General features: G+C 31.1%; 2 protein-coding genes across 18 annotated transcripts in view; one reads left to right on the top strand and one right to left on the bottom strand.

Moving 5' to 3' along the window:
- fdl (beta acetylhexosaminidase fused lobes) overlaps window positions 1-26,709 on the bottom strand; it is a 300,470-nt gene that overhangs the window by 136,200 nt on the left and 137,561 nt on the right. For 5 of the 14 annotated variants that reach the window (XM_072520546.1, XM_072520540.1, XM_072520539.1 and 2 more), the window contains exon 2: window positions 4,089-4,120. The exons of 7 other annotated variants lie outside the window; for them this stretch is intronic. Coding sequence is in view for 2 of the 7 variants with exons in the window: in XM_072520540.1 (XP_072376641.1) it covers window positions 4,089-4,120 (32 nt within the window). In the remaining 5 variants the exon portion in view is untranslated. Of the gene's footprint in view, window positions 1-4,088; window positions 4,121-13,908; window positions 14,028-26,709 lie in introns of those variants that run through there. 2 more of the 14 variants (XM_072520548.1, XM_072520551.1) reach the window with 2 other exon arrangements.
- The window catches only part of s-cup (spermiogenesis-related protein stanley-cup), a 99,740-nt gene that overhangs the window by 37,101 nt on the left and 35,930 nt on the right, over window positions 1-26,709 (top strand). Inside the window, exons 1-2 of one of the 4 annotated variants that reach the window (XR_011949818.1) lie at window positions 13,527-13,603; window positions 16,377-16,511. Coding sequence is in view for 3 of the 4 variants with exons in the window: in XM_072520558.1 (XP_072376659.1) it covers window positions 13,602-13,603; window positions 16,377-16,511 (137 nt within the window). In the remaining variant the exon portion in view is untranslated. Of the gene's footprint in view, window positions 1-13,526; window positions 13,604-14,152; window positions 14,425-16,376; window positions 16,512-26,709 lie in introns of those variants that run through there. The other 3 variants (XM_072520558.1, XM_072520560.1, XM_072520559.1) reach the window with 3 other exon arrangements.

Genomic DNA, 26,709 nt, shown 5'->3' with positions numbered 1-26,709 from the left:
TTGCTGTCATGCGTGAATGTGTCAGTACTGAACAACGTCTTGTAGCAACTTTACGCTTTCTGGCCACTGGAAGGTCATTTGAGGATCTGAAGTTCAGCAGTAAAATATCTCCACAACTATTGGGAAAGGTGATACCAGAAACTTGCAAAGCTATAATAATTTTTCGTGCAATTGAAAGTTATTTTCTATTATTTATTTGCGAACTAGGGATCTTTGTTCAGCGATGTCGGACAGACAGCACCAATTGAGATATTGTTTAGAGCTGATGTTGTAAACAAATTGTATACAGGGAGAAAATATTAGTTACAAAGTGATCTTGTAGTTAATTTACTATTTTAATTAGGAATAAGCCACAGTATGAGTTAGAAATTAAATGTATTTAACGTTTGGACTTCCACTTTGAAAATCGTTTCCGAAATTGAAGTCAAAACGTCAAATAAATTTAATTTCCAACTAATATTCATGCTTATTTCCAATTAAAATAGTAAATTTGCATAATTTGCCACAAGAAAAAACTTCAGGACAATATAAAGAACAGTTTCTTCTAATTTCAGTACAACTATGATTAAATTTTCGTTGTTTGTTAAATTCTTCTGTAGCTAATCCGGACTGTTGATAATTGTACCTGTGTGGGAGTGTCCAAAATAGATCTACAGAAAGGAAAATGATTTGCCCTAACAAAAAGTAGATGATAATGAAGAATCGTGTATTTTAATAGGGGTAATTTCTGTGCAATTAAAAGTTTATTTTTTATTAAATATTTGCGAACTAGGGATCTTTGCGTAAAGTGATTATAGAAATCTCATACGTAACAGGTGCCACAGGTCAAATGACAGGAAATTTTCGATCCGACCTATGATCCGGCTTCCAACTTCACCATTCACGCTCCGACTTCGTCGCCAGTCGGAAGTCGGATCTTCAAGTCGTCCCTCTAGATGTTCCGACTCGTACCACTACATAGTTGTCCAACTAATCCAACCAGCCCACTCACGGTCCGATTTCAGATCTAACTGAGGAAGTTGGACCACTAGTCCAACTAAAAATTGAAACGTGAATGGCCTGTATGCATATTTTCGTACACTTAAAGTAGTGGTACTTTTTTAAGACCCGTTTTCAAATATATTTCACACTTATTTTTGTTAATATGACAACTAATTTTTTTTATCCTGAATTATCACTTTGACGTAGTAAAACTAGGCCTGAAAAATAATGCAACAAATAAAAACCACTTTAATACAATTTATAACATCATACTCTTGGATGACTGCAACTATCTCTCTCTCGCTCTCTCTCTCTCTCTCTCTCTCTCTCTCTCTCTCTCTCTCTCTCTCTCTCTCTCTCTCTCTCTCTCTCACGTGACCGAAAAAATGCAGAATACGTTGCAGATTTATTGTGGATAGCCTTTTTTTAATCTCGATTTGGTTTAGAATGAAAACGTTTGTCCTATGAGCTGTCCAAGGTATGCGCAGAATTCTTCTCGAGCACCATTCGAGTTTTATGTAAAATTTAGTTATGCGACTTATCGCATTTTTTGCCATACCAATACGCCACGGAACTTCTGTTTCACAGTTACCATTATTAGTTATATTAGACCCGAGATAGACAAAACTGTCCACTATCTGGTATTCCTACAACATGTTAACAACATTATTTTTGTCTTAGCTTTATTGATTTTCAAACCAACTTTATTGCATTCGTACTCAACTATTCGCAGGAGGTTAAACATTTCATGCTCATTTGCTGCTATAAGTGTAGTGTCATCAGCAAATCTTAAATTGGAGATTTTCCTACCAGCCACCGTTACGCCACCAGCCATTCATATAAAACCATCCTCATGACATGAATCCCATAAATGTTAAATAAGTCAGGTGACCACACGCATCCTTGTCTAACATTTTTTTTGGTCTTAAATTGGTATGAGAACTTCTGATCTACTCGTACTGTTGCTATATTGGACGGGTACAGATTTTTAACACAGCCTTTATAGTCTCACATTAGGCAACCTCACTAATATGACACTATAAAAGCAGTTAAAATTTTAACATATTGTGTTTGTGTTTTAATATTTGTGCCGTCCAAAAAATTTTTATTTAATTAAATTAATTTATACATCTTGACACAACATCTGAAGACAAAATATATAATATAAATAAAAAATAATAATAACATATTGCTATTTAGTTTTGAAGTGAAGATTATCTTGAAATTCAGTGCGAGTGAATGTATTCCTTAAGGGGGAAGGTGATTCTCAGAAGTACCTTAGTTTATAGAGCTGTATAGTTGCATGTATACAGCATTCTTTCTGTATCTGACATCTTTTAGTTTTTAATACCAATAAAAATAAATTACTGAGGCCTGATGATGTGGCAAAAAATATTGTAAGCCTTGAAACCGGTAACCCAAAATTTACCAAATGTATTAAATAAAAACTGTTTAAGATTGTGAGTACTGACTCATTTCCCATATTATACTAGTATTGGCTTACATTGGCAAACTTTTCATCTATTTTAATTCTCAACAACCATTACACAAATAAATGTAATATTACTTGCTATTATCACTAAGTAAAAAAAACTTCCTCCCTCTTGAAATCCAAGATGTAGATTCCTCTGGATTATAGTCTCTCTTGAGGTTCCAGAGGTAGTGGCTGCCTTCCATCTGCCTTAATAACGTTGCTTCATTAAATTAATATTTTGATAGAACCTTTTTCCCTGTTCTTTGCTTTAATCTCCCAAATTATCGAAATAGGTTTTGTAAACTTTTTAAAAAGCCATTTACTTCTTTGTAATTGGGATTTTTTTTTGGTTTCCAAGAAACCCCTTAACAGCTGATTTGAAGCACCTCCGTGCATTTTTTCAAAGTCAGTGTCGATCATTAGTTGGTGAGATTGAGACCTCACAAAAAATCCAGCTTTTATTTTCTCAGTAATTATTTTGGGAAACTTCCTACTTAAATACTGGAAACATGGTTTATCCATATCAAAGCTTTCACGAATTGTTCCGTTAAACCCAGTTTAATATGTAGATGTTTTAGGTTTAATAATGTACTGTTTATGACATTCTTTGAGCCTGATGTGGATGAACTGGGTTCTTGTTTTCCAAGAAACCCCTTAACAGCTGATTTGAAGCACCTCCGTGCATGTTTTCAAAGTCAGTGTCGATCATTAGTTGGTGAGATTGAGACCTCACAAAAAATCCAGCTTTTATTTTCTCAGTAATTATTTTGGGAAACTTCCTACTTAAATACTGGAAACATGGTTTATCCATATCAAAGCTTTCACGAATTGTTCCATTAAACCCAGTTTAATATGTAGATGTTTTAGGTTTAATAATGTACTGTTTATGACATTCTTTGAGCCTGATGTGGATGAACTGGGTTCTTGTTTTCCAAGATTTCACTGTGTGGTAATTGGACCCATCTCTGCTATCCCATTTGCAAAGAAAACAAACGTTTTTAGTAAATCTACCTTGCAAACTTGAGAGAATACCGACAATTTTGAAATCTCCACAAATTAACCGGTTGTTTTTCTCGTAAAGTACGTAATAGGTACTTTATCATTACTTTGAAATAATTATAAAGTCACCAAAATTTCATCACCAGATGATAAAACCTTCGTCCACATTTCTAAATGTAATGCCTATTTATGCAATATCTGTAGCAAAAACACTGTACGTTGTAGGAAAAAATCTTAACGGATTTGGATTCAGCGTCAAAAAATACTCTGAAAATACACTTTTGTTCTTAGACAAATAGAACTTTTGGTTATGAGAATTCAGGTACAAACAATGTAGGTACATGAGAGCCATGAGAAACTGATGAGTGGCTTTAAAATATGTAAGATTTTTTCGATGATTCTTAAAAATGGGAAGGTCCAAAAACTGCAATCGATTTAATAATTAACCAAGGAATTTTAACTACCTCTTTATTATACGACTAATGTTTAGGTAAATTTGGCACCATTTTTGTTTTAATACGAGAAAATATTAATAAACATAAGAAAATATTATTAACATTAAAAAAATTTATTTGTTTTATTAGTAATGAACACTTAAGCTGATTAAGTAATAGTATCACTTTAATTTACTTACAACTGAATGTGTACTGCTGGAATGTAACTCACCTGAAACAAACATAAAATGTCACTTTTATAATTTTTTGTTATCTACGGAAAAACGATAAAAGCGATAAACAAAACATTTACTTATAAATGCATAAAAATATGTGTTTAAAATACAACGACAACTGTGCTTAATTATTTTATGTTTTCTTTTTTTTTTGGATGCAAACATTATTGTAAATAATTTTATACATAATAGTTATAATACATATTATATTATAACTAAAATGAATATGAGTTTTAATTTCCATCATTTTGTATTTACGTATTTACACGTCAACTGTCAACGAATAAATAGAGTGGAAATTAAAAACAGTGTTTGTTTTCTGTTCATATAAATTGTTAATAAAAGAAAATTGGACTGTAGAAGCTAAGATATTTGTAAACAAAATATTTACATAGGCAAGCAACCAGGAGCACAAACTGAAAAAAAATCAAGTTTCAGAGTAGTAACTGATTTAGCATCTCCTTTATATCGCACTGGTCGAGCAGCTTTTATTAAAACAGTACAGATAATTTCTTTATGTCTCAAGCTTTGGCCAATTTTTTTTTGACCAAAAACCTAAGCCTGCTTGGAACTGTTCGCAAAAAAAAGCCCGATACTCGAATGGAACTAAACAGTTCTAAATACCGAGCTGTTTTCTCGGGTACACGTAAACTCATCACCAATTACCATAAATACCCTCGTACATACTACAAACTCATCACCGCCATAAAAGTAGGGTTTTCAAAATAGACCCTAAGAGATCGGTAAACTGATCACTGGCGTACCTGCACCCCGGATCAGGTATAGATCATAAAATCCTTGCAAACGGCTAGTTTCTGGTAATTTCACAGAATAATCCAAATCCAGATATCTTAAATGCAACTGCATTTTATTGGTTCTTATTTTAGAATTCCACAAAATTCTATTAATAGCTACCTAAAATCATGCGAAAAGAAAAATTTCTCTTCATTTGCCCTTGTTTCTTCAACATGGATAGTGAACTGCTAATTGATTACGTTCTGAGCGAACGCGGACAAAAAATTATGGTTATCAATAATTTCAAATTTCAATTGCGAAAGACTCTAAAAAAATCAAATTGCCTTTTGTGGACTTGTGCGACGGAAGGGTGTAAAGGCTAAATGTCATACAACTGGTGAGTAGAAATTTTATACCGTTTTTGTTTAGTTGTTTCGCACTGGTTTTTGCGAATCATCCTAATCAAACAGAAAAAAATCAGCGTAATTAAGTTCTTTAAGTTAACTGTTTAAGATGTTTTTTGTAGGCAAGGCATAATATTACTTTGTTGCTGTAAATTACCTTTTCTGATATTACATTTTGGGATTTCTAATTAAATTGTTAAAATCACATTGTTATGTATATATATATATATATATATATATTTATATTTATATATATATATATATATATATATATATATATATATATATATATATATATATATATATATATATATATATATATAGGGTATCCAATTACGTCGTCACCAGATGTGAAACCTTTTTATTTTAAATTTTATGAATTTTGTTATATAAAATAATTATGTTACATAAAAACTTTTGATTGATCTAAAACCTAGAATACAATGATCAGATATTAAATTTTTGGATTAAAATGAATTGTGGATATTCTCAAGTCTTAATAAAATTCATGTTATTTAACGAACCGCCTAAATGACTGAAGAATACTAATATCTGATTCTGATGATTGAAGTTCTCGATCCTTCAGAACTAGAGAATAAATTTTTTTCATAAAACTAAAAATAAAAATTTTTTCCATATGGTACCGACTTATTGGACTCCCTATATATATATATATATATATATATATATATATATATATATATATATATATATAATATATATATATATATATATATATATATATATATATATATATATATATATACTGAAAACGCGATAAACGTTTGTAGTCAACGCTGATCAGTTAGACTACAAAACACGACTATTTGGGTGTGCAGCCGAAGATAGGACAAAGAAGTACTTTTTTTAGTCTACCAAGCTTTTGCAAATCTTTATTTGCATTCAGGGGGCTACAATAAACAAAATTAATACAAATTACAGAATAATATCTTACACTGAATATTTTGTATCTTACACTAATAATTGAGGTTAGTTGTTTATAAAATGAAATGAACAATTCATCTGACTCCTACAAATAATGGCGAAAACTAACCAAAAAATGTAAAAAAATTGCTTTTAAAAGCACTGTAGTTGAGGGATCTTTGTACAAGTCATTAAAAGATAAAGTACAGGAAACTGTACTTAAGCATTTTGATGCATTCTGTCACAATAAATGCATTGATAATTACTTTAAATTTAAAAATTTTCTCAAATTTTCTCAAAATAAAATGTAAAGCTTTGCACGTGTCAAAAATTAAATTTTCCTTCGACTTCTATGCACTAATAGCACACTCAAGTTTTCAGCTTTTCCTATTTTTTAAATATTTTATATATTTACTAACTGTCCAAAATCGTCTATTATTTTTAAGATAGTCAAATAACGCCAAAACGGTAAGATTTAGACCGAATGTATGCTTAACAAATTATCTCGAGAATTCAATAAGAAATATAAAATGCAATGAAAATCAAATAACAAAGTTAAGGACTACCTCCGATACAAACAAAAATAGCACATATTGACAAATATTTTCATTTTAAAGTTCACTATCGAAATCCTATGCAACTAAATTTTTAGATCTCAAAACCATTTAAATTGGCAGATACGTCTAATAGGTCACACCGTGAGACATATTAATATCTGAGTTAAATTTTAAAGCAATGTGCTTAAAATAATTTCTGAATTTATTAAATTATCACATAAACGAGAAGTATAACAGGTAAGAGGCAATCTTTCGCATTAGAAACCGGGCAAAAATCCCGGTGATGAGTTTACCTATCTGCGGTGATGAGTTTACCAATCTCCAAAGGATGCCGGTGATCAGTTTACTATATCTCCGAGGGTCTAATAATTTTATGGGGGGCTATATAGTGATGAGTTCGTACACGTCCGTTTTCTCGTATGAATTTGCCTTTTCGGAAAAAGTTGACATGGTATCCTACGCATTAAAAAAAAACAAACTGGTCCATGTCCTTTCTACGTAACATCAGGATAAGTCTAATTCTGATGAAATAAATAGACCACCAGAAATGATATTATCATTTCTGGTTGTCTAGACCATAATTAATTATCATATTTTAATCTTTTTAACTGATATGCTGTCGATTATATGGCCGGTATTACATTTTATATTACTATAATACTAAAGTAAAATATGTAAAATAGTCGATAAAAATAGATAATAATGCTGCTAATTAACGAACTGATTAAAAACAGGCAGTGAGTATGTGTTTGTCAACAAAAAACAAAAACTATTAACAAAACATGTCAACATAAAAGATAATATAATTTTACAAACTTTTAATTGAAATGGAGTTATCACAAAACCCCTTTTATTTGTATATCCACACTTGTATTTCTATTTAACCTTGTACCTTCGAAAATAAATCAGGTGGCTTAGAAACTATACATTTCTGTTTTGGACATTTTCACGACCTGTCACGATGGAGATAATTATTCCCAAGCTTATTTCTAACAATTACAACTGCAGCTGCATGTTGTCTGCGGTTTTGGACATTTCAAAAGCATAGATAAAACCGAGACGTGCACAACTTTCGGTTGGTTTAATAAAAAATAATTAATTTTTCACTGGTAAAGATTAATAAGCTCAGCAAATTTTTAAAGCAGGTGACCTTAATAAAATGTAACTGTGTAATTTGATGGTTTTTCGGTGAATTGTCAAAATTGGATTCATCGTAAACGTGAGAATAAAATTCATAACTAAAATATTAAATTTTTTTATTTTAAATTAAAGTGTCTCGGTAACTATGGGCCATTGACACTGGTACAAGTTTATTACAATATCTTTACGTTTACATACATATACAATCTGTTTACACACAAGTTAGGATACATTAAAAACATCTTAATATAATTACACTAAGTAGTAAAGGTGACAGTCTTTAAGGAAACGAATTATGGCATTGTACATGTTGGTAGAACCGAGTAGATCACTTAACTTATTTTGAAAGTTGTAGTAGTCTCTTTGAGGTTTGTAGTGGACACATTTTAGTAATGTGTGCCGGACTGTTGAGGACTCATTACAATGTTCACAGCGAGGATGGTTTTCAGAAGACATCAAATATCCATATATCCATCAGAAACCTCGCATTTGTTTAATTTTTGTCTACACTGGGGTAAGAGGGGTATCTGAAGTTATGTTGTTAACGAATTTTTTCCAGGATTCTTTTTTGCTTTCCTTGTCTGTCTACTGTCTGTCCTACTGTCAAAATTGGATGAGATTCTAGAAGCTTATCGACGAGTTCTGAATTAGTTAAATATATACAAATTCTGTTATTAGATATTCTAGATGCGAATAGGATTTGTTTGGGACCAATAGCCTCACCTACTGCCTTGACGTAATCGAACAATTTTGTATTTTCATCGGCATGCAATACTATGGCTTGATCCCTCTTTGGAGAAGTTGATCTAGGAGTTGATTTCGTTGCAGTTGAATATGAGGAAGTTGAAGTAGAATTATGCTGAATATTTTGAGACATGAAAAGTTGTGAACTGTGAGGATCTGATGTGAGAACTGTATTTGTTATCGGTACCCTTGTAGTCAAAGGTAGACGAAAAATTTAATTATTTGTTAAATTTAATATTGTTCTGAAGCTATTTTCTTGTAGCATTTTAAATTAATTACTATTTAAATGGGAATAAACCACAATTAAAGGTTAAAATACGTTTATTGACGTTTCAATTTCCACTTCGGAAATCGTTTTCAAAATTGTTAAATTTAGTTAGGTTTTATGTATTTTCTTCCAAAAATACATATTAGGTAGGCCTACGCTACTGGTAGCTGGCCCAGTTTTTTAAAAAATTATTAATTTGCTAATTATCTAGTCGCTCCAAAAAAAAACATGCAATTAGGCTTCTGAATACATACGGTAAACTCTGGTCTTACTAATATTTAAAAGTAATTGTTAGGTTTCACAAAAAACACTACAACTAGGAGCAAAACACTAATACGATGTTGCCTCGTTAAGGTACATACTCGGAATCATATTAATTATTAATTTTCTATGAATATATCATTATCGTCATCATGCAAGGAAGAGTAGAAAGAAGGCTTGCGAAAAAATAAGAAATCTTGGCTGAGGAATATCAGAGATTGGATTAACCTCCGTGTTGAACAGATATTTCACGTTGCAAAAGATAACGGAAGCGTTTAAAAAAGTAACCGCAAACCTTCGCTAGAAGACGGTACAATAAGAAGAAGAATATCATAACAGTTTTAAGAGTATTTACTGAAACCTTTAAAGTCTGAAGCATTTATGCAAATGAGTTAACACAACGTCTCAGAGATATGAATTTAGATTGATGTATATACAAGTTTTCTAGATTGTTGGAAAAACATTAATCATCAAAAGATGATCGAAATTTTAAGAAAAAACTAAAGTTGACGAACAAGACTATCTCAGAACTATATTAGCACCAAACGGAACGGCGCAGGGACATCAATCTAGATTGATGTATATACAATTAATTTTGTAAGGTCATCTTGATATATAAAGATAAAACGAAATGGTCCATCAGCTTCGGATTGCATGCCTTGCATCAACTTGACACTGACTATTCATTTCAGAAAATATCATAGGTATTACAACAATTCATTTCCTTTTGAACTCAGTTTTTACTAATAGAATATGCAAAATATAAAAAAAATTAACATTCTTGTTCTTCCTTCATGGTCAACACTTAATACTGGTTCTTTATTAAGAAGTTTAAGTTCTAATTTTTAAAGACATTCAAAGATCAATACAATAATATTGTACATTTCTGTCTGTAAAAACAAACACCTCAATAATAGTTATAACTGCACCGTTGTCTATACAAAAGCAATGCAATAAAGTAAAAATATAGCCAGCATGTGTAGAAAATCGAATGACAGGTCAAATCCTAGCTAAGACATCTGCTCTTATTATTATGTAATGAAATGATAAGCTAGACTTTAGGAGGGTATAAAGGGATCACATTTGTCCTCGCAATCGAAAAATTTATTGCCATCGTATTCCTAGTATAAAATAAATTTTTGATTTCGTAAAAGAGTAATTTTTTATTACGAGAAATCAATAACACAAAATCGTAAAAGGCTATGTGACATAAGGAACCAAGTTTCCGATAATAAAATTTTAAATATTTCATCTTCAACAAAGTTTAAGCAGCGTGTATTCAGCAGCGTACAGTGAAACAATAAAACATTTAGAATCAAGTTTAATCAAAGAGTGATAAAATTATAAGATCCATTAATTAATGATTCAAACAATTATATATATATATATATATATATATATATATATATATATATACAGTGATAGAGCAATGAAAAGGGGTGGAATCTTTTTCACACTGTAACTGTTAAAGATCTAAGTCAGATAAGAGAAGCAAGACGTTATGTTAACTATTCCATATATTAGCGGAAACATTTTGTTTTGTATTTATAAAATAGCATCACTCCAAATCTGCAAGAGGTGTACTCTTTTCGAAGAATTAGTGAAGATCTCTAAAATAAAAGAGAAGGCCAAAAAATGACCTTTTATGTTAAGTGAAATTAGATAATAATGTAAAATGTGACATGAGCAGTAATACGATGTTGATAATTACAGCTACCAGTATTACAAAGAATTGGTTACAAAAATTAAAAATTCACATAGTGTAATCGTATTGATAGGATTACAATCACTTACTTAATCTTAAGAGAGGTACCTCTAGGAATAATCAAAACAATCGAAAATATCTACCAAAACAACACAATAAAAGTAAAAGTAGAAGAAGAACTAACCGACCCTACTGAAGCTGGCAATGGGATAAGACAGGGAGATTCCCTGAGTCCTCTATTGTTCAACCTGATTATGGATAAAGTAATAAAAAAGTAAGAACTAAAAAAAGGTAACGAAATAGGAAAAAACAACACAAAATAATCTGCTATGCAGACGATGCAATACTACTCTCTTAAAGTGAAGACGATTTACAACGTATGCTGCACCAATTTAGTTATAACCGTCAGAAAATTGAACATACTAATTTTCCCAAAAAAAGATGTATGGTTACAACAGCAAATTTACTAAGATGTAAATTGGAACTGGAAGGTCAGATAATAGAACAAGTGATTGAGTTTAATTATCTAGGCACCAGATTATCTAGCTACGGAAAGCTCGAAACTGAAGTGAAAGATCAAGTGAATAGAGCAAATAGAGCCGCAGGTTGCCTGAATAAAACAATATGGAGAAATAAAAATATCAGCAAAGAAATGCAGTTTGCCGGCTGTATTTAAATAATATAAAAGTCTTTGTTGTAACAGAGAGATAGGACCGATCGAGGAAAGCAATACAATTAACGTGCGTGACTATATTAAACTATGATAGACAAGGGAAGAAAAAATGGATGTCTGATAAGATAATGGATGTGACGAATGAGAGACGTAAATTTGATAACCATTGACTCTTACCAGAAAAGTAATCAATAAGATACACGTGGTACAGAGAGCAATGGGGAGGCCAATGTTGAATATATCCCTAAGAGACAGAGTTTCAAATCAAATAGAAGAAAAACTTTTCTTACGGACGCAATTAAAGGAATTACAACGCTGAAATAGAACTGGGCAGGACATGTTGTCAGAGTCAGAGATAGAAAAAGGACCAAGAAATCTTTAGAATGGAGACCTAGATACGATACTTATCATAATAGAGGACGTCCTCCAACGAGGTGGTCAGACGATATCAAGAGCATCCAGCACAACTGAATTTAAGGTGGTCAAGATTGGATGCAACGCAATTGATGGCGATGGCAATGGCTAATGATGATTAATGACCAATTATATACCAACGATATTCCCTTTTAAAAATTATTTACTACCAATACATAAATTGTAAGTAGAGAAAAGAAAAAGAGAGAAAGAAAGAGAGAAAACAGTATATCATTAAAAAATATGCTTTTTATGCAATATAAAGCACCCACAGAAAATTCACAAATGGTCTGCCACAAGGCTCGGTACTTGCACCACTGCTTTTTAGTCTTTACATCGCCGATATGCCGACAAAAACATCAACAAAATTTGGCTATGCTGATGACTGGGCTTTATTAACCCAAACAAAGTCAATAGAAGAAGCTGAAGAGATTCTTACGGAAGACCTAACGGTTACGGGAAATTACTTTCAAAAATGGAAACATTGATAACACACAACTGAACCACAATAAATATCCAAAATATCTAGGCGTAGCCTTGGACAGAACGTTAAGCTTTAGAGAACATTCAGGTACAGTTGCCGAGAAGCTAAAAACCAGAAATAACATCATTCAGAAGAAGGCACAACATGGGGGGCATCGGCATCCATACTCAGGTCTTCAGGCTTAGCTTTTGTTTATTCCGTAGCTGAATACTGCGCGCCAATATGGATCAACAGTGCTCACGTTAAAAAGATAGATGTCCAGCTAATAACACCATAAGAATAATCGCTGGAGTAATCAAATCTACACTCCATCTACACAAATCTCGCTCACGTTAAAAAGATAGATGTCCAGCTAAATAACACTATAAGAATGATCGCTGGAGTAATCAAAACTACACCAACACATTGGCTACCAGTGCTGAGCGAGATTCCACCACTACATCTTCGCCGACTCAATCTGCTTACCAAAGAATATACCAAGATCCTTAGCAACACGGTGCTGCCGATTCATAACTATATGGAAGATGCAACCAAAAGTCGACTGCGCTCCAGAAAATCACCAATACAAACTGAAGAATCAGCTGCAGTCAGAGGGTTCAACATGATCACCAAATGGATCCATGAATGGTCGGCAGCTCAACCAAATACAGCCATACCTTGCATCACAGTAACCACATATGTTGCAAAAATAGGGCAAGCTACCATCACCGTCATGCATCTGCACATCAGTATGTGCAGCCAATCTACCAAGCACATAACGGAAGAGTGCCACCAGCAAGCCTACGAGGACAGTTCACAAGACTTCCTGTTTGCAACGATCGAGTCGGTTAACTATATATACAACCTCGACGTTTGTCTAGAAACTGGGCATGATTTAAGTATTTTTATATCGAATCAATTTTAACGTTTATTGTGATATTGTAGATTTGTCGAAATGCCATACTCTAAATAAAAAATTCATCCAGTACTATGCAAGAGTCTACAGGTAAACTTAATTTGAAAGCACAAAACAAAACAACACAATTTATAATGATCATCGGTAGACAAGTGATTCTCCCTTCCAAATAACGTTTAATGCCTGTACTTAAATAGTCGTAAACGTATTATAGATTACTAAAAAAACGTGTTTGGTGTTTAAAGCTAAAAGTTAATAGCTAAAAGATATCAAATGTAAGTATAAAAGATATATAAAAAGAAAAACAAAACTCTATATCGAATCTCAATAAAACGCAGACAATAAATACAGATATATTAAATTAAGATTATTATTATTTTAAATTATGACAAATAAAATAGATTTGGCAATAAAATGAATGAATAAAATAGTAATTCTCAGCGTTAACAAAGCTTGGAATTATTTATCCACATTTTGCCATTAACGAGCAAAACATATATATTGAGGTAAAAATGATCCAAATTATTACAGTTTACATTGACGCATTACTATTAATTGAAAATGTTTGTATTCTACTTACATTATTTTCAAGTATTTTTATATTTTATTCACCGAATCGCTTTATATTAACGTCACCAAATGAAAAATACCTACTTTATTTTAAGTTAGGTAAATTCTAAATTACTGTTTGCTGTATAGGTTGGAAACACAAATTAATATCGCATTTTGTTATCAACTTGAAAGTGTATTTAACACAACAAATAGGAAAATAATCGATCGGTCGTTACGCTTATAGTCTAGTTTTCCTATCATAGTAACAAATATTGAAGTACGGAAATATACACATCGTATGTTTCATCTATTGATTTTGTATCAGAAAAACTAATAATTTATAACAGTAGGTGCAGTTCATCCCAGGTTTAAATGCGTCAGGCGAAATGACGTCACTACCAAACGACTGTTTTTAAACTTTCGTAGAAAACGTTTAATTTGTTTAACTTTGTTCTTAAGTATTAACCTTCAGTGTATAAAGTTTAAGAGTGATATATGTGATTTAAATAATATAAACCGTACATAATATTCTCATACATAATAGGTGAGTTATTTTAAATCAAGGGAGACAAAATGTGTAAAATGTTATTTATAAAAATTTTGTTAAAGTAAAACATTAAATATTGTTATTAAGTACTTAAAACGAAGTTAAAGTCCATTATGCAGGGTATTTGTAAATAAGTACGACAAACTTCAGGGAGTAATTCTGCATGAAACAATAAAAACAGTTTGCTATATAAAAGTCTGTCTGCAAATTCTTCGTGTCCAAGATACGGGTTGTTGAAATTTTATTATGAAATTAATGATAAATGAGATAATTCGATACTTATGCTCTCCCCTCCCTTTTAACTATTTTTCCCCTAACTAGGAAATATCGACAGCGCAAAAAAATTTGTAAAGAAAATTGAAGGAAATTGTATTTGTAACAATTTCAGTTGGTACCATTTTTGTCGAAAAGTTAAAAATGACAAAGATATTGAGCAAAAACTGTTCTCCTCTAAAATCAAGATGGCAGCTGACGCAACAGCGGAATTTAGTCGCGATTTTAAATTTACACCACAATTGACCGGTTAAAGGTTGGAATAATCAAATTTGGTGCAGTTTGCCATGCATGGTCAAGTGCTATTTCCGACTGGACTAAACTAGAAGAAGCAGTTCTCGGTTTAATTGCGGAGTTATCTGAGACAACATATTGAATGTAGACAACTTTACTTATTATTCAAATAGTATTGAAAATTCTTAAGGAATATCAAATGTATCTGTTTCATATCCAACGTGTGCAAGATCTACTACCTTGCGAGGTTTTTTCGCGCCTACTTTTTTGTCCATGGATTTTTCATCAAATCGATCAAATTCGTAAGTTTTTATACGAAATTTCCATAACAATCAACCATGGGCTGAGAAAAATTCATCTGGTATCTTTTGAGCGCATTTCCGTAATCAGTTTTTAGTTAGTTGGAGTGATTGATAATCATTTAATTGGTCCATATTTCCTTTCACAATAGTTTCCTACAGGAAGAGTTACAAATTTCTCTACAGCTGAGACAACACTTATGGTTTACACATAATAGTGCTCTAGCCCATTTTAGCAATAATTATTTAGATAGAGTATTTTCAAATCATTGAATAGGTGACCTGCTCGCTCGCAGCGAGCGAAACATTGACCTGCTCGCTCGCCAGATTTAAGTTCTCCATATTATTGCATTTGAACTTTTGTTAAGTCCTTGGTTTATTTTAATCCTGTCGATAATGTTAATGACCTGAGGATCAGAATTGTAGCCGACTGTGTGACAATAAGAAATACTCAAGGAATATTTACGCAAATATGAAAATCAATGAGGCGAAGAGTTGAATTTTGTGTCACGTCTAAGGGAGGTTATTTTGAATATTTGTTGTAGCTTTGTCCATATTTTAAAATTTTTATTAGTGTTTATTTCTGTTATTGTTGTGGAATAATGTTTTGTTAATGTTTGTAAAAAAATTAAAAATACGCATTAAGATGTTCTATTTTTTGCACAAAAACGGTACCTCATATAAAAAAATTAAGTATAGCAAATGTTGCTAGAAGGAGAAGGAACGTTTGTTAGTATACCATTTCACATTTCAATATGTCAATTCAAAACATAGTCAATTCATAACATATTTCAAAATTTTCAAGGCTGTGGCCGTTGCAAACCGAAATTAGAGCCACAATAAAGAATTTAACTAATTTTTACGTTTATCAATAACTTACTTATTGTTGGTAAATATATCATGTAATCATGCATTCGATGTTTAATGACCTATATTTTCAAGAAACATTTTTAGTGTTAAATAACAGTCATAACAGTCATTAACAGCTGAGCTCTTTTTTTATCTGGAGAAGCCCAAAAAAACAATAATATCTACTATCATAATTATTTAACTGACTCTTTGCATCCACTGTATATGCAATAAATAAGTAATACATAAATATTAAAATATTTTATTTAATATCTATCTTCTACTCTTTTTCAGGTGCATGACGTCGATGAAAAAACTTGCCATTTTGTCAGCCGTGCGACAGGATGGGAGATTGAATTTCACCAACATGAACCCCACACCAGGAACACCTCCCGGTCCGGTGCATGGGGTCAATGTTATGTTGGGAGGGTAAGTTAAACCAATAAATAAGTACTATAGGTTCAGTTTTCTTTAACTGCACCAAAAGATGCAATAAAACGTACTTAACTATGCTCTATCCCAAAATTACGATATTGACGATAACGATCATCTTTTTCAATTCTTTTCTGATATCTTAATTTTTGAATTGATATTTTTGTGTGGTCAATAAAGAGGTATTTTTTCCTGTAATCCAAACTTATCCAAACTTAGTTCCTCTTGTTGCTCTGTATTTAACAGACGTACTCTGCTGATCTGTGGTGAATTTTTCTGTGGTTTCTCTTAGAAATAAACCTTCTTTGTTTTAGCAATACTTTTAATTATTCTTTTTAGTTTCTCTGTATTTTTTTGTTTTGTAGGCTATTTTTATTTTTTTTAATCGCTTTTCCAGCTGTTCTATTTTCTTCTTTTTGCAAATTTTTTCTTCTAGCCAGATAGTTTTTCAGGGTGAAAGTAAAAGTCAGAAAGAGTTCAAAAAGATTCCTGATATATTGTTCTTTTTAAATTGCGTAGATTATATATATGATTAATTTCTTGAATCTAGATTCTCTTCTGATGAGAAGAGTTAACTTTGAGTTGATCTTTATTTTTAAGTTTATTAATGGAATAATCCAATCTCCTGAATTACTTTAACCAATTTGTTCTTATATCCCTTCTTGTTCACTGCATCAGAATGAACTTTTTCATGTTCTTCAAGTAATTATGGTCAAATATAGGTACAGCCCTACTTCTTATACATGCTAAACAGTTAGGTCCTGATATATGTTTATCTTATGTATCAATAGCTTTAGATAGTATTTAAAATACTGAAATATTAAAATGCAAAATGATACTTTGTATAAATTAGGATGCAAATATTAATTGTATTCAGATTATTATATTTGTAGTTCTAGGTATTATATATTCTTCAATAATACATTCTTGCATAATTTTGACAGTGGGTTTGTCCCGTTCGTTATCAATAAATAAACATTTGATTATTTGCATGTGCTCAAGTTTTTATAAAATTATTTGTAATATAACACCCAGTATAAGTCTTAAAGTATATGTCTGGCCTACTAAGTTAATTTGATCCTAATTTAATTATTAAGTTTTCTCTTCACGAAAATATCCAACTTGTCACCATCTCCCAAGCAGAAACTGGAAATGGAGCACTGTCTGAAAATGATAAATGTCGATTTCTAAATAATTCATCAGTCGAAACAAAGAGTTTCTTGAGAACTTATTAGGTCTGTAATAAACGAATTGCGAAGTGTTTGTATGCTGCAAATGACATTCATTAAATATATATAACTTTCGTCATCCATTTTTAGTTGTATGTACTAGACAAGTGCAAATAGAGGTAATGATAAATTGTTTCTAGCGCTGTAGCTTTCATAAATAGACCTATCTACCCATTAAATTATTTAGGGGATATATAGCAACGAAATATGTCTGTTTGGTAATGAGAACATGAGCTGTGCGGAGAAATCTAAAACTTATTAATATACTAAAAATAAGGGTGTATTGATCCAAGGAAATGTCTGTATAAAAATAGAATTCGGGATATACATATCTCTAACATTATCTGTGTAACTTAATAGTATAAACAATTATTTTTTATATACAGAGTGGCCCATCAAAAAAATACCCAAAGGAATTACTGAAAGGCAAACAAATCTGAAACACGTTATGTTTGCTAATGAGAGGTATCATTTTTTACCTAATATTTACCTTCTTAACTAAGAGTATTGCTTTCCAAACATCTTTGAAAACAAATACGGGTCGTATATTAGATATATGACCATATACAGGGTGAGTCATAACTATTGGAACATAGACTAAGGACAGGTAATTTGGACCAAAATGTGGCTATTGGGCCAAATATGCCTTAATAAAATGTTGCTGAGAAAAAAGATACAGGGTGTTAAAGTTAATTTTTGTTTTTCGTTTTTTGCTAATAGTTTCCCTGTATATTTATAAATTGCTATCAAAATTGGCACAGAGGCATAATCTTAGACAAGAAATAGTATTTTATTTACAATTTTACGTTTTGTCATAGAGGGCGCCACGTGGATCATTCCTAATGATCAAATTGAGTCTAAACTTTTTCTGATGAAACTTTTTAGTAATTTTTATTAGAAAATATGACGTAACATCATTTTTACGTAAAATTGGTACTCTTGTTTAAACATGATAATTTCAACCGTTTTCGATAAAAACGCAGTCGAACTGCTTAGAGTCTTAAAAAAGGATTTCAAATATTATTTCATTTATGAAAAGTATGCTTTGGACTGTCAGATAATTGTTGTTGGTAAACAGTCATTTGTTCAGAGTAAATTATTTTGATGTGACAGTGTAGTGTAATGTTGCATTTTTTAAAGTAATCATTTTTGATTGAAATGCCTCGTCACAATCATTTTACTAATGCAGAAATGCGAGATATGATTTGCGTATACGCACAAGAAAATTTTTGCGGTCGCTCGGCAGCCAGAAGGTATGGAATGTTATACGCAAACAAAAGGCAACCAAATCACAAAACTTTTGCAAGAATATATCGTAGTTTAGGTGAAACTGGGTCATTTCACACTAAAAATCGGGGTGGTCGACCGAAACAAATCACACCTAATCAAGAAGATGAACTTTTGGTTCGAGTAGATGAAAATCCTGAAATAAGTTCACGACATCTATCAGCAGCAACAGGAGTAAGTCAGTCGTCTATTGTTAGAATTCTAAAAAAAGAGAACCTCCATCCTTATCACTTCACTCCTGTTCAAAATTTACTTCCAACAGATCTTCCACGACGTTACAGTTTTGCCAACGTATCTGAATAAACTTCGCAATGACAGACACTTTTTTTTAATTGGCGAAATAGTCATTACTGGGAAGAAGAAAACCCGCATGCTATTAAAGCTAGATATTTTCAGCATGAGTTTAAATTGAATATTCGGTGTGGCATTATAGCGACCAACTACTAGGGCCTTATGTTTTTCCTCCGAATTTAAATGGAGATTCTTATTTATTCTTTTTGGAAAATACTCTTAGCGATATTTTAGATGATCTGTCACTGGATGTAAGAAGAAAAATGTGGTTTATGCAGGATGGAGCGTCACCTCATTTTTCATTAGCTGTTAGAAATCATCTTAATGACGTATTTCCTCAACGATGGATTGGCAGAGGCAGTGATTTTCAATGGCCACCAAGAAGTCCTGAGTACAACCCGCTAGATTTTTATTTTTGAGGACATATGAAGTCCTTAGTTTATGCCAATGAAATTAATACACGAGACGAACTTTGGAGATACATTCAAAATGCAGCTAATGTTATAAGGGGACAGAATAATATTTTTTTAACGTCCGAAAATCCTTTATAAAAAGAATTAGAAAAGGCATAGAAATTGGAGGAGACCATGTAGAACATTTAGTTTGAGTTTTTGTGAGTTCTTTTAAGTTAAAGTGTGTTTAGTTTTGATTATCGTCAAAACGGAAACCTTACGTTAGTTGCAACTTTGTTTATTAGTTTGGTATTTGATAGTGGAATTGTAAATAAAATACTATTTTTTGTCTAAGATTATGCCTCTTTGCCAATTTTGATTTACAATTTACTGTGCAAATGACTGTGCAATTTATAAATATACAGGGAAACTATTAGCAAAAAACGAAAAACAAAAATTAACTTTAACACCCTGTATCTTTTTTCTCAGCAACATTTTATTAAGGCATATTTGACCCAATAGCCATATTTTGGTCCAAATAACCTGTCCTTAGTCTATGTCCCGATAGTTATGACTCACTCTGTATATCACACAAATAACACATTTCTCAAAAAAAGCGGAAATTTGGATAACGTACGTTTTAACAATTGACAATTTTATTATAATGACAACTGTATGGAAAAAAGTAAAAAGAATATCTGGTACAAAATCACACAAGTCAATAAATCTATTGAAGCAAAATAATATTCTTCTTCTTTTTCTTTTTATGTAGACATGACTCTGTCTGTTTTTCAATGTGCCTCCAGTAAGTCGTCGTTCATCGTTTTCGTGGTCTTCCTACTGATCGTCTTACTATTGGGGAACCGTCTCTTGCCGTCTTCACTACTCTATTTGTTGTCATTCGGCTTATATGATCGTTCCATTCTACTCTTCTATTTCTTTCCCAGGTCTTGATGTTCTCCACCTTTCATCTAAGTCGCATATATGTACTTCTAACTATGTTCTATAGTGTCTTACCATAAATTTTTCTCCACATTGTTTAATTCAGACAAAGTGTGGATCTGTTTGCTCTATTCACTTGATCTTTCACTTTAGTTTCGAGCTTTCCGTAGCTAGATAATGTGATGCTTAGATATTTAAACTCCATCAGTTGTTCTTCTATCTAGTCTTCCAGCTCCAATTTACATGTTAGTAAATTTGCTGTTTTAACCATGCATTTTGTCTTTTTTGGGAAAATTAACATGTTAAATTTTCTGGCGGTAATATTAAATTGGTGCAGCATATGTTGTAAATCATCTTCACTTTGAGAGAGTATTATTGCTTCGTCTGCATAAGTGAACCAAATATAAATCTCAGATAAAAATATCAAACACACTGGTATTAGTTTATGAAAAAAATTCAACCGGTGCAAACTGTTTACTAAATTTCTTAAACAACAACAGAAATCAAGAAAATGTACCAAAAACTGAAAGAACTCGTGTTCTGGATCAGATAATATAACCACTATTTTCCTAAAAACCCGCACCTACAAATCTAAAGAACACTTACTTAGCATCTACAACCTAATCTCGAAAAAATTTTTTTCAAAATCCTGGAGAAATTCAATAATAACTTCTATTATTATTGTTCTGAAGCTATTTTCTTGTGGCATTTTAAATTAATTACTATTTAAATGGGAATAAGCCACAATTAAAGGTTAAAATACGTTTATTGACGTTTCAACTTCCACTTCGGAAATCGTTCTCAAAATACAAACATTATTTAACATTAAACTCATGTTTGTATTTTGAGAACGATTTCCGAAGTGGAAATTGAAACGTCAATAAACGTATTTTAACCTTTAATTGTGGCTTATTCCCATTTAAATAGTAAATAATTTCTATTTCTAAACAAAGTAAGTGAAAATCAGATCCCAAAACATGTAGGCCAATATCTATTATTTGTAGTATGGGCAAAATGCTAGAGAAAATAATAAATAACAGGCTCATGTGGTATCTGCAATCAAATAAATTAATTATACTAGAACAAAGTGGATTCTGGAAACATCGTTCTACTATAGACAACTTAATGATGTAGAATCGAAAATACCTGAGGCTTTTGCAATTAAACAAACTATATCGAAATATTCGGCATTAGAAAAGCCTACGATTTAGTATAAAAATACTTGATTTTAAAAACACTTAGCGAATGGTAAATTAGAGGTAATATACTCGAATACATATCAAACTTATTAAAAAAATAGCCAGTTTCAAGTCAGAACAGACGGCGTATATTCCTCAATAAGAAATCAATAAAATTGTAGCTTCTCAGAACTATGAACTCTATTAGGGCAAAAATCAAACATCCTATAAAAGCTAGGCTATATGCAGATGATTTAGTTACACTTTTTAGAGGGAAGAACCTAACAGCCATTTATATCCATGTCCAAAAAGCCATAAATGTATTTTACGAAAAGTCATCAAATACAACCAAAGAACTTATACTTGCATCTAAATCCGAAGACGGAGTGGGAGCATCAATCGTTTCTTCAGAAAACAATTTTTTTTCCGTTTACCCTTACACTCACAAAAGTCCTTATCATAACAGATTCCCTTAGCTTTCTAAACTCATAAAACACATGTTTCCGAATTATCCTTTTGAAAAGTTGCTAAAATACCAGCTTTCCCAAGCTCATGAACATGGAAGAAGCGTCCAATTTTTCTGGGTTCCCTCACACATCGGAATAACAGGAAATGAAGAAGCTGACAGGACTGCACGGGAGGCAATTTTAAGTGATTTGTCGGAGTCGATATACAGTGTGTTTTCAGTGACTTAAAAGCTTATTTTAAAAATAAAGTGTTGTGTTTGTGGCGAAATAAGTGGTCTCAAACTAATTCCAATCTAGAACATACCAGATTAACGTACTCCTACCTTTTCACAAAGAAAAATCCACCTATATGTGATCAGTGTAACGTCCGATCAACAGTCGAACACTTTTTAACAATTTGTAGTAAATATGACCAAGAAAGACAGCGCTACAAGATCCCAAACGCTCTACCACAGGCTCTAGTCAAAACTGTTCCTGTGACAATATAGTGAATTATCTCAGATCCATAAACATTTTGTACAATCTGTAGGTGTTTAATTTTGTTATTTATATTTTCTTCCGTCGCTAATAACCTTTTTTTGGATGCGACATATTTTTCTAATAACACAAAAACCACCAATCTCTGATTGTTTCAGACATTTACATGCTGCTGCCTACACCAAGAAGCCAAGTATGTCAATTTTGAAATGACTAAAACCTAATAACAAATAGCTTTGGTTAAACATTTTCCCAGCATTTTTGAATTATTTTTTTAACGATTTCCGAAGGAAAGAAGAAGCGTCAAACTCTAGTTAGTTAAAAGTGTCACTTATTTGTGGTTACAACCAATAATTGTGACTAAATCTCATTAAAACATAATATTTCCATTTCTTTGATAAACTATCATCATTTAGCAATCTTTAAAGATTCTTGTTATGTATCTATATAAATTTTGTGTACGTAATTAATTAATCTGCAGGCGTTGTGCTTGAATCTGGAGATTTTTATTTTTTCTAATGACATAAAGGTATTTACACTTTATTAATAAGTTAATTATTCTAAAAGTTGATGTTACTATACGTATTTCATTGTGACTTGTCTCACTATTATTTAATAACTTCAAAAACCTTCAACAACTGCAAAATGCAGTTCGAAAACGGGTTTCAGACATAAAAAATGACTAAAATTTATGTTACATTATTTGTCTCATCAATTATCAATATCACCTACTAATTTATTAAGCACCAATAAATTAAATGAAAATTATTAAAAAATTATTATTTATAAAATAAAATTATAGTTCTGAAGCTATTTTCTTGTGGCATTTTAAAGTAATTACTATTTAAATGGGAATAAGCCACAATTAAAGGCTTCAAATTCGGAAATCGTTCTCAAAATACAAACATTAAAATTATAGTTATCATTTATAAAAATAGATTCGATTTTAGTAAAGATTTTCTAGTTCTATCTCTTTTTTTATCTATTTTATGTCTATCTTCTAACTAAATAAAAGATTTAGAAACGTCTTTACCATTTCTAATGAATGGCGAGATGCTCCTATTAAATATCACTATTCATTAGCAAAATTCTTAGATCAATGGCGCTTAATCGATTACCGCTAAATAATGCCTAAAAGGAATTAGGAGAATCAAGTAAGAGTAATTTTCGCCGCCGATTTTCCGTTGACTAAAATTAGAACGTCGCCGTTCGTCAATAACATGGGTTCGTTAAACTGAAAAGTTCAAATATTAATATAGGCCAAAACTACTCCTTCAACTTTTACAGTAGTTACCGGGGTTAACGACTTAAAAAACTGTTTTCATGAATACAATGAAAAAATGAAATATTTTTACGATGTATAATGGGTAATAATTCTTTTTAAAAAATTGTGTATAATGAAAAATCTAAATTTTAAGTAATTTAGGTACTATTTATAGAATTTGGCATGTCTTTTCTATAAGTTATACTTTATCTTTAGTAAAGTCAAAACTATATATATGAAGACCGATATTATGTAATAAAGCGCTGATCAGTGGGCCTCAAACAGTGGGGCGTTAATATTTAATTCCATTAATCACTTGAAACGTAAAAAACGTAAATGATTTGAAAGCAAATAAAATGAATATAATAATTATATATAATTTATTACACACAATAAAATTTATTTTTCCATATTTTAAATACACTAATCATTCACTTTACTATACTATATTATGTTAAATACTAATTACTAGTTAAGATTACTAAATAAACTAAAAATTAAATAGATTAAATTTTAGATAAGCTTATTTTCCTTTTTAAATATTCCTTTTTATATTTGAACATTGGTGTGAAGTGAATAAAAAGTTTATAAATAATATTATTTTTGCCAATTGACCATTTACCTACTAATATGTAATTCTCACTATGATTTTCAATATTGCTAGACCATTTATTTTCTAACCATCAACAAAAATGTAATATATGACAAGTATGAATTTGATGGTAATACGATCTTCACGCTCCCGTCTATCGCCGCCCCAATACATATTTCTTTGTCGAAACAGTGTTTCGATAACATAAATCATTTTTCAATTATATATTCTTGTAATGGCTTTATTTAGTATATCTACATTATACCTCATAAAAAATTAAACAAAAATCATTAAAACGCGTTTGTTATTAAATTTACGGTATAAATACAATATTATATTCCTATTCCGAAAACTTGTTAAGCAGCGCTGATTGACACAAAAGAGCAGTAAAATGTTATACCTACATGAAGATGTTGGAATAGATATCTTCGCTTACTTGGTCCACGGTTCAGTAGTAATAAAGTTATTAAAATTAAATGGCAATACGGTCTTCATACATGGTTTTGATTATACAAATAATTCCACCAACTCTTCCTATAATAGCTAACAATCTTATGTTGTTAAAATGTTGTTTTCTATTAATTTATTTATTTATTTATTTTAGAAGTAGCATTAAACAAAACTGCTAACAATATCGAAAATAGTATAATTGCCAAATCTATTACAGATTTGTATAGTGAAACCAAAAATTCCTGTTACAAAGAGAATAAAACAGCCATCTCAATTAAAAATAAATCAATGGAAAACAACATAGTGTTTACAAAAGCAGACAAAGGTAACACTACTATTGCTATAGAAAAAATAGAATATAATAACAAAACAATAGAGTTTTTAAATAATATAAATATTGAAACGGCACACAAAGATCCGACAGAAAAGTATCCAAAACAAATTAAGTTTAATTCAAAATCAATATTAAATCCAACAGAACAGAAATACCTCAATATTATGAACCAACAGCCTTCTAAATTATACTCTTTTATTAAACTACACAAATCGGATCACCCAATAAGATCTGTAGTTTCTTTTTATACAGCTCCGTCATATAAACTTTCAAAAAAACTGTTAGAGATTATTTTAGAACACACTAAATTTTCACCTAAATTTACCATAAAAAATACAATAGAACTAGTTAATAAAATACAACATTTTCAATTACATAACAACTCCAGATTAATTTCATTTGACGTAAAAAATCTTTTTCCTAGTATTCCTCCTAAAGAAACTTTTATTCTAGTAAAAAATCTTTAAGACCAAAATATTACAAATCCAATCATTACATCTGAAATTTTACAACTTCTTGAAATTTGCATAAACCAGGACTACTTTGAATTTAATAATCAAATATATACAAATAAGAGTGCAGGACTTATAATGGGCAATCCTCTAAGCCCATTGCTATAAGATATTTTTATGGATCATCTAGACACAAAGATTTCAAAACATCCCATATGCAAACAGTTTTTATATTGGTGGAGATACGTAGATGACGTACTGGTATGTTTCACAGGAACTAACAGACAGCTCGACAAATTTTTATCGTATATTAATTTACTTCATAGTCCTATTGAATCTAGAATAGAAAAAGAGCAAAATCAATCTATAAATTTTTTAGATTTAAAAATTATCAGACTTAAAAACAAATATGACTTCTCCATATTTCATAAACCTACCCATACTGACACGACTATACACAATTCATCATCTTATTCCACACAACATAAACTGGCAGCCTATCATAGTATGTTACACAGATTAACAGAAATTCCGATGCCAAAATACAATTTTGAGACAGAATTAAATATCATTAAGCAAATAGCAGTGAATAATGGACACAACGAACAAACAATTAATACAATTTTAAATCAAAAACTACACAAGAAAGCCCTGAAATTAGTATTTCCGCCACCAGAGAAAAAACCCAGTATCTTCTGCTCGATTACATATACAGGCAAATTATCAACAAAAATAGCCAAACACATAAAAAAGAAAGGAACAACACAAGCTTTTAGAACAAACAACAACTTAGGCAAATATATTAAAAACAACAAGAGCCAAAATAAAAAGCACTTACAC

Source organism: Diabrotica undecimpunctata, chromosome 1 (genome assembly GCF_040954645.1).
Source record: "Diabrotica undecimpunctata isolate CICGRU chromosome 1, icDiaUnde3, whole genome shotgun sequence".
NCBI classification, from domain to species: domain Eukaryota; kingdom Metazoa; phylum Arthropoda; class Insecta; order Coleoptera; family Chrysomelidae; genus Diabrotica; species Diabrotica undecimpunctata.
Note: the sequence above shows the minus strand (reverse complement) of the source record. Positions and strands in the feature narration are given on the sequence as shown.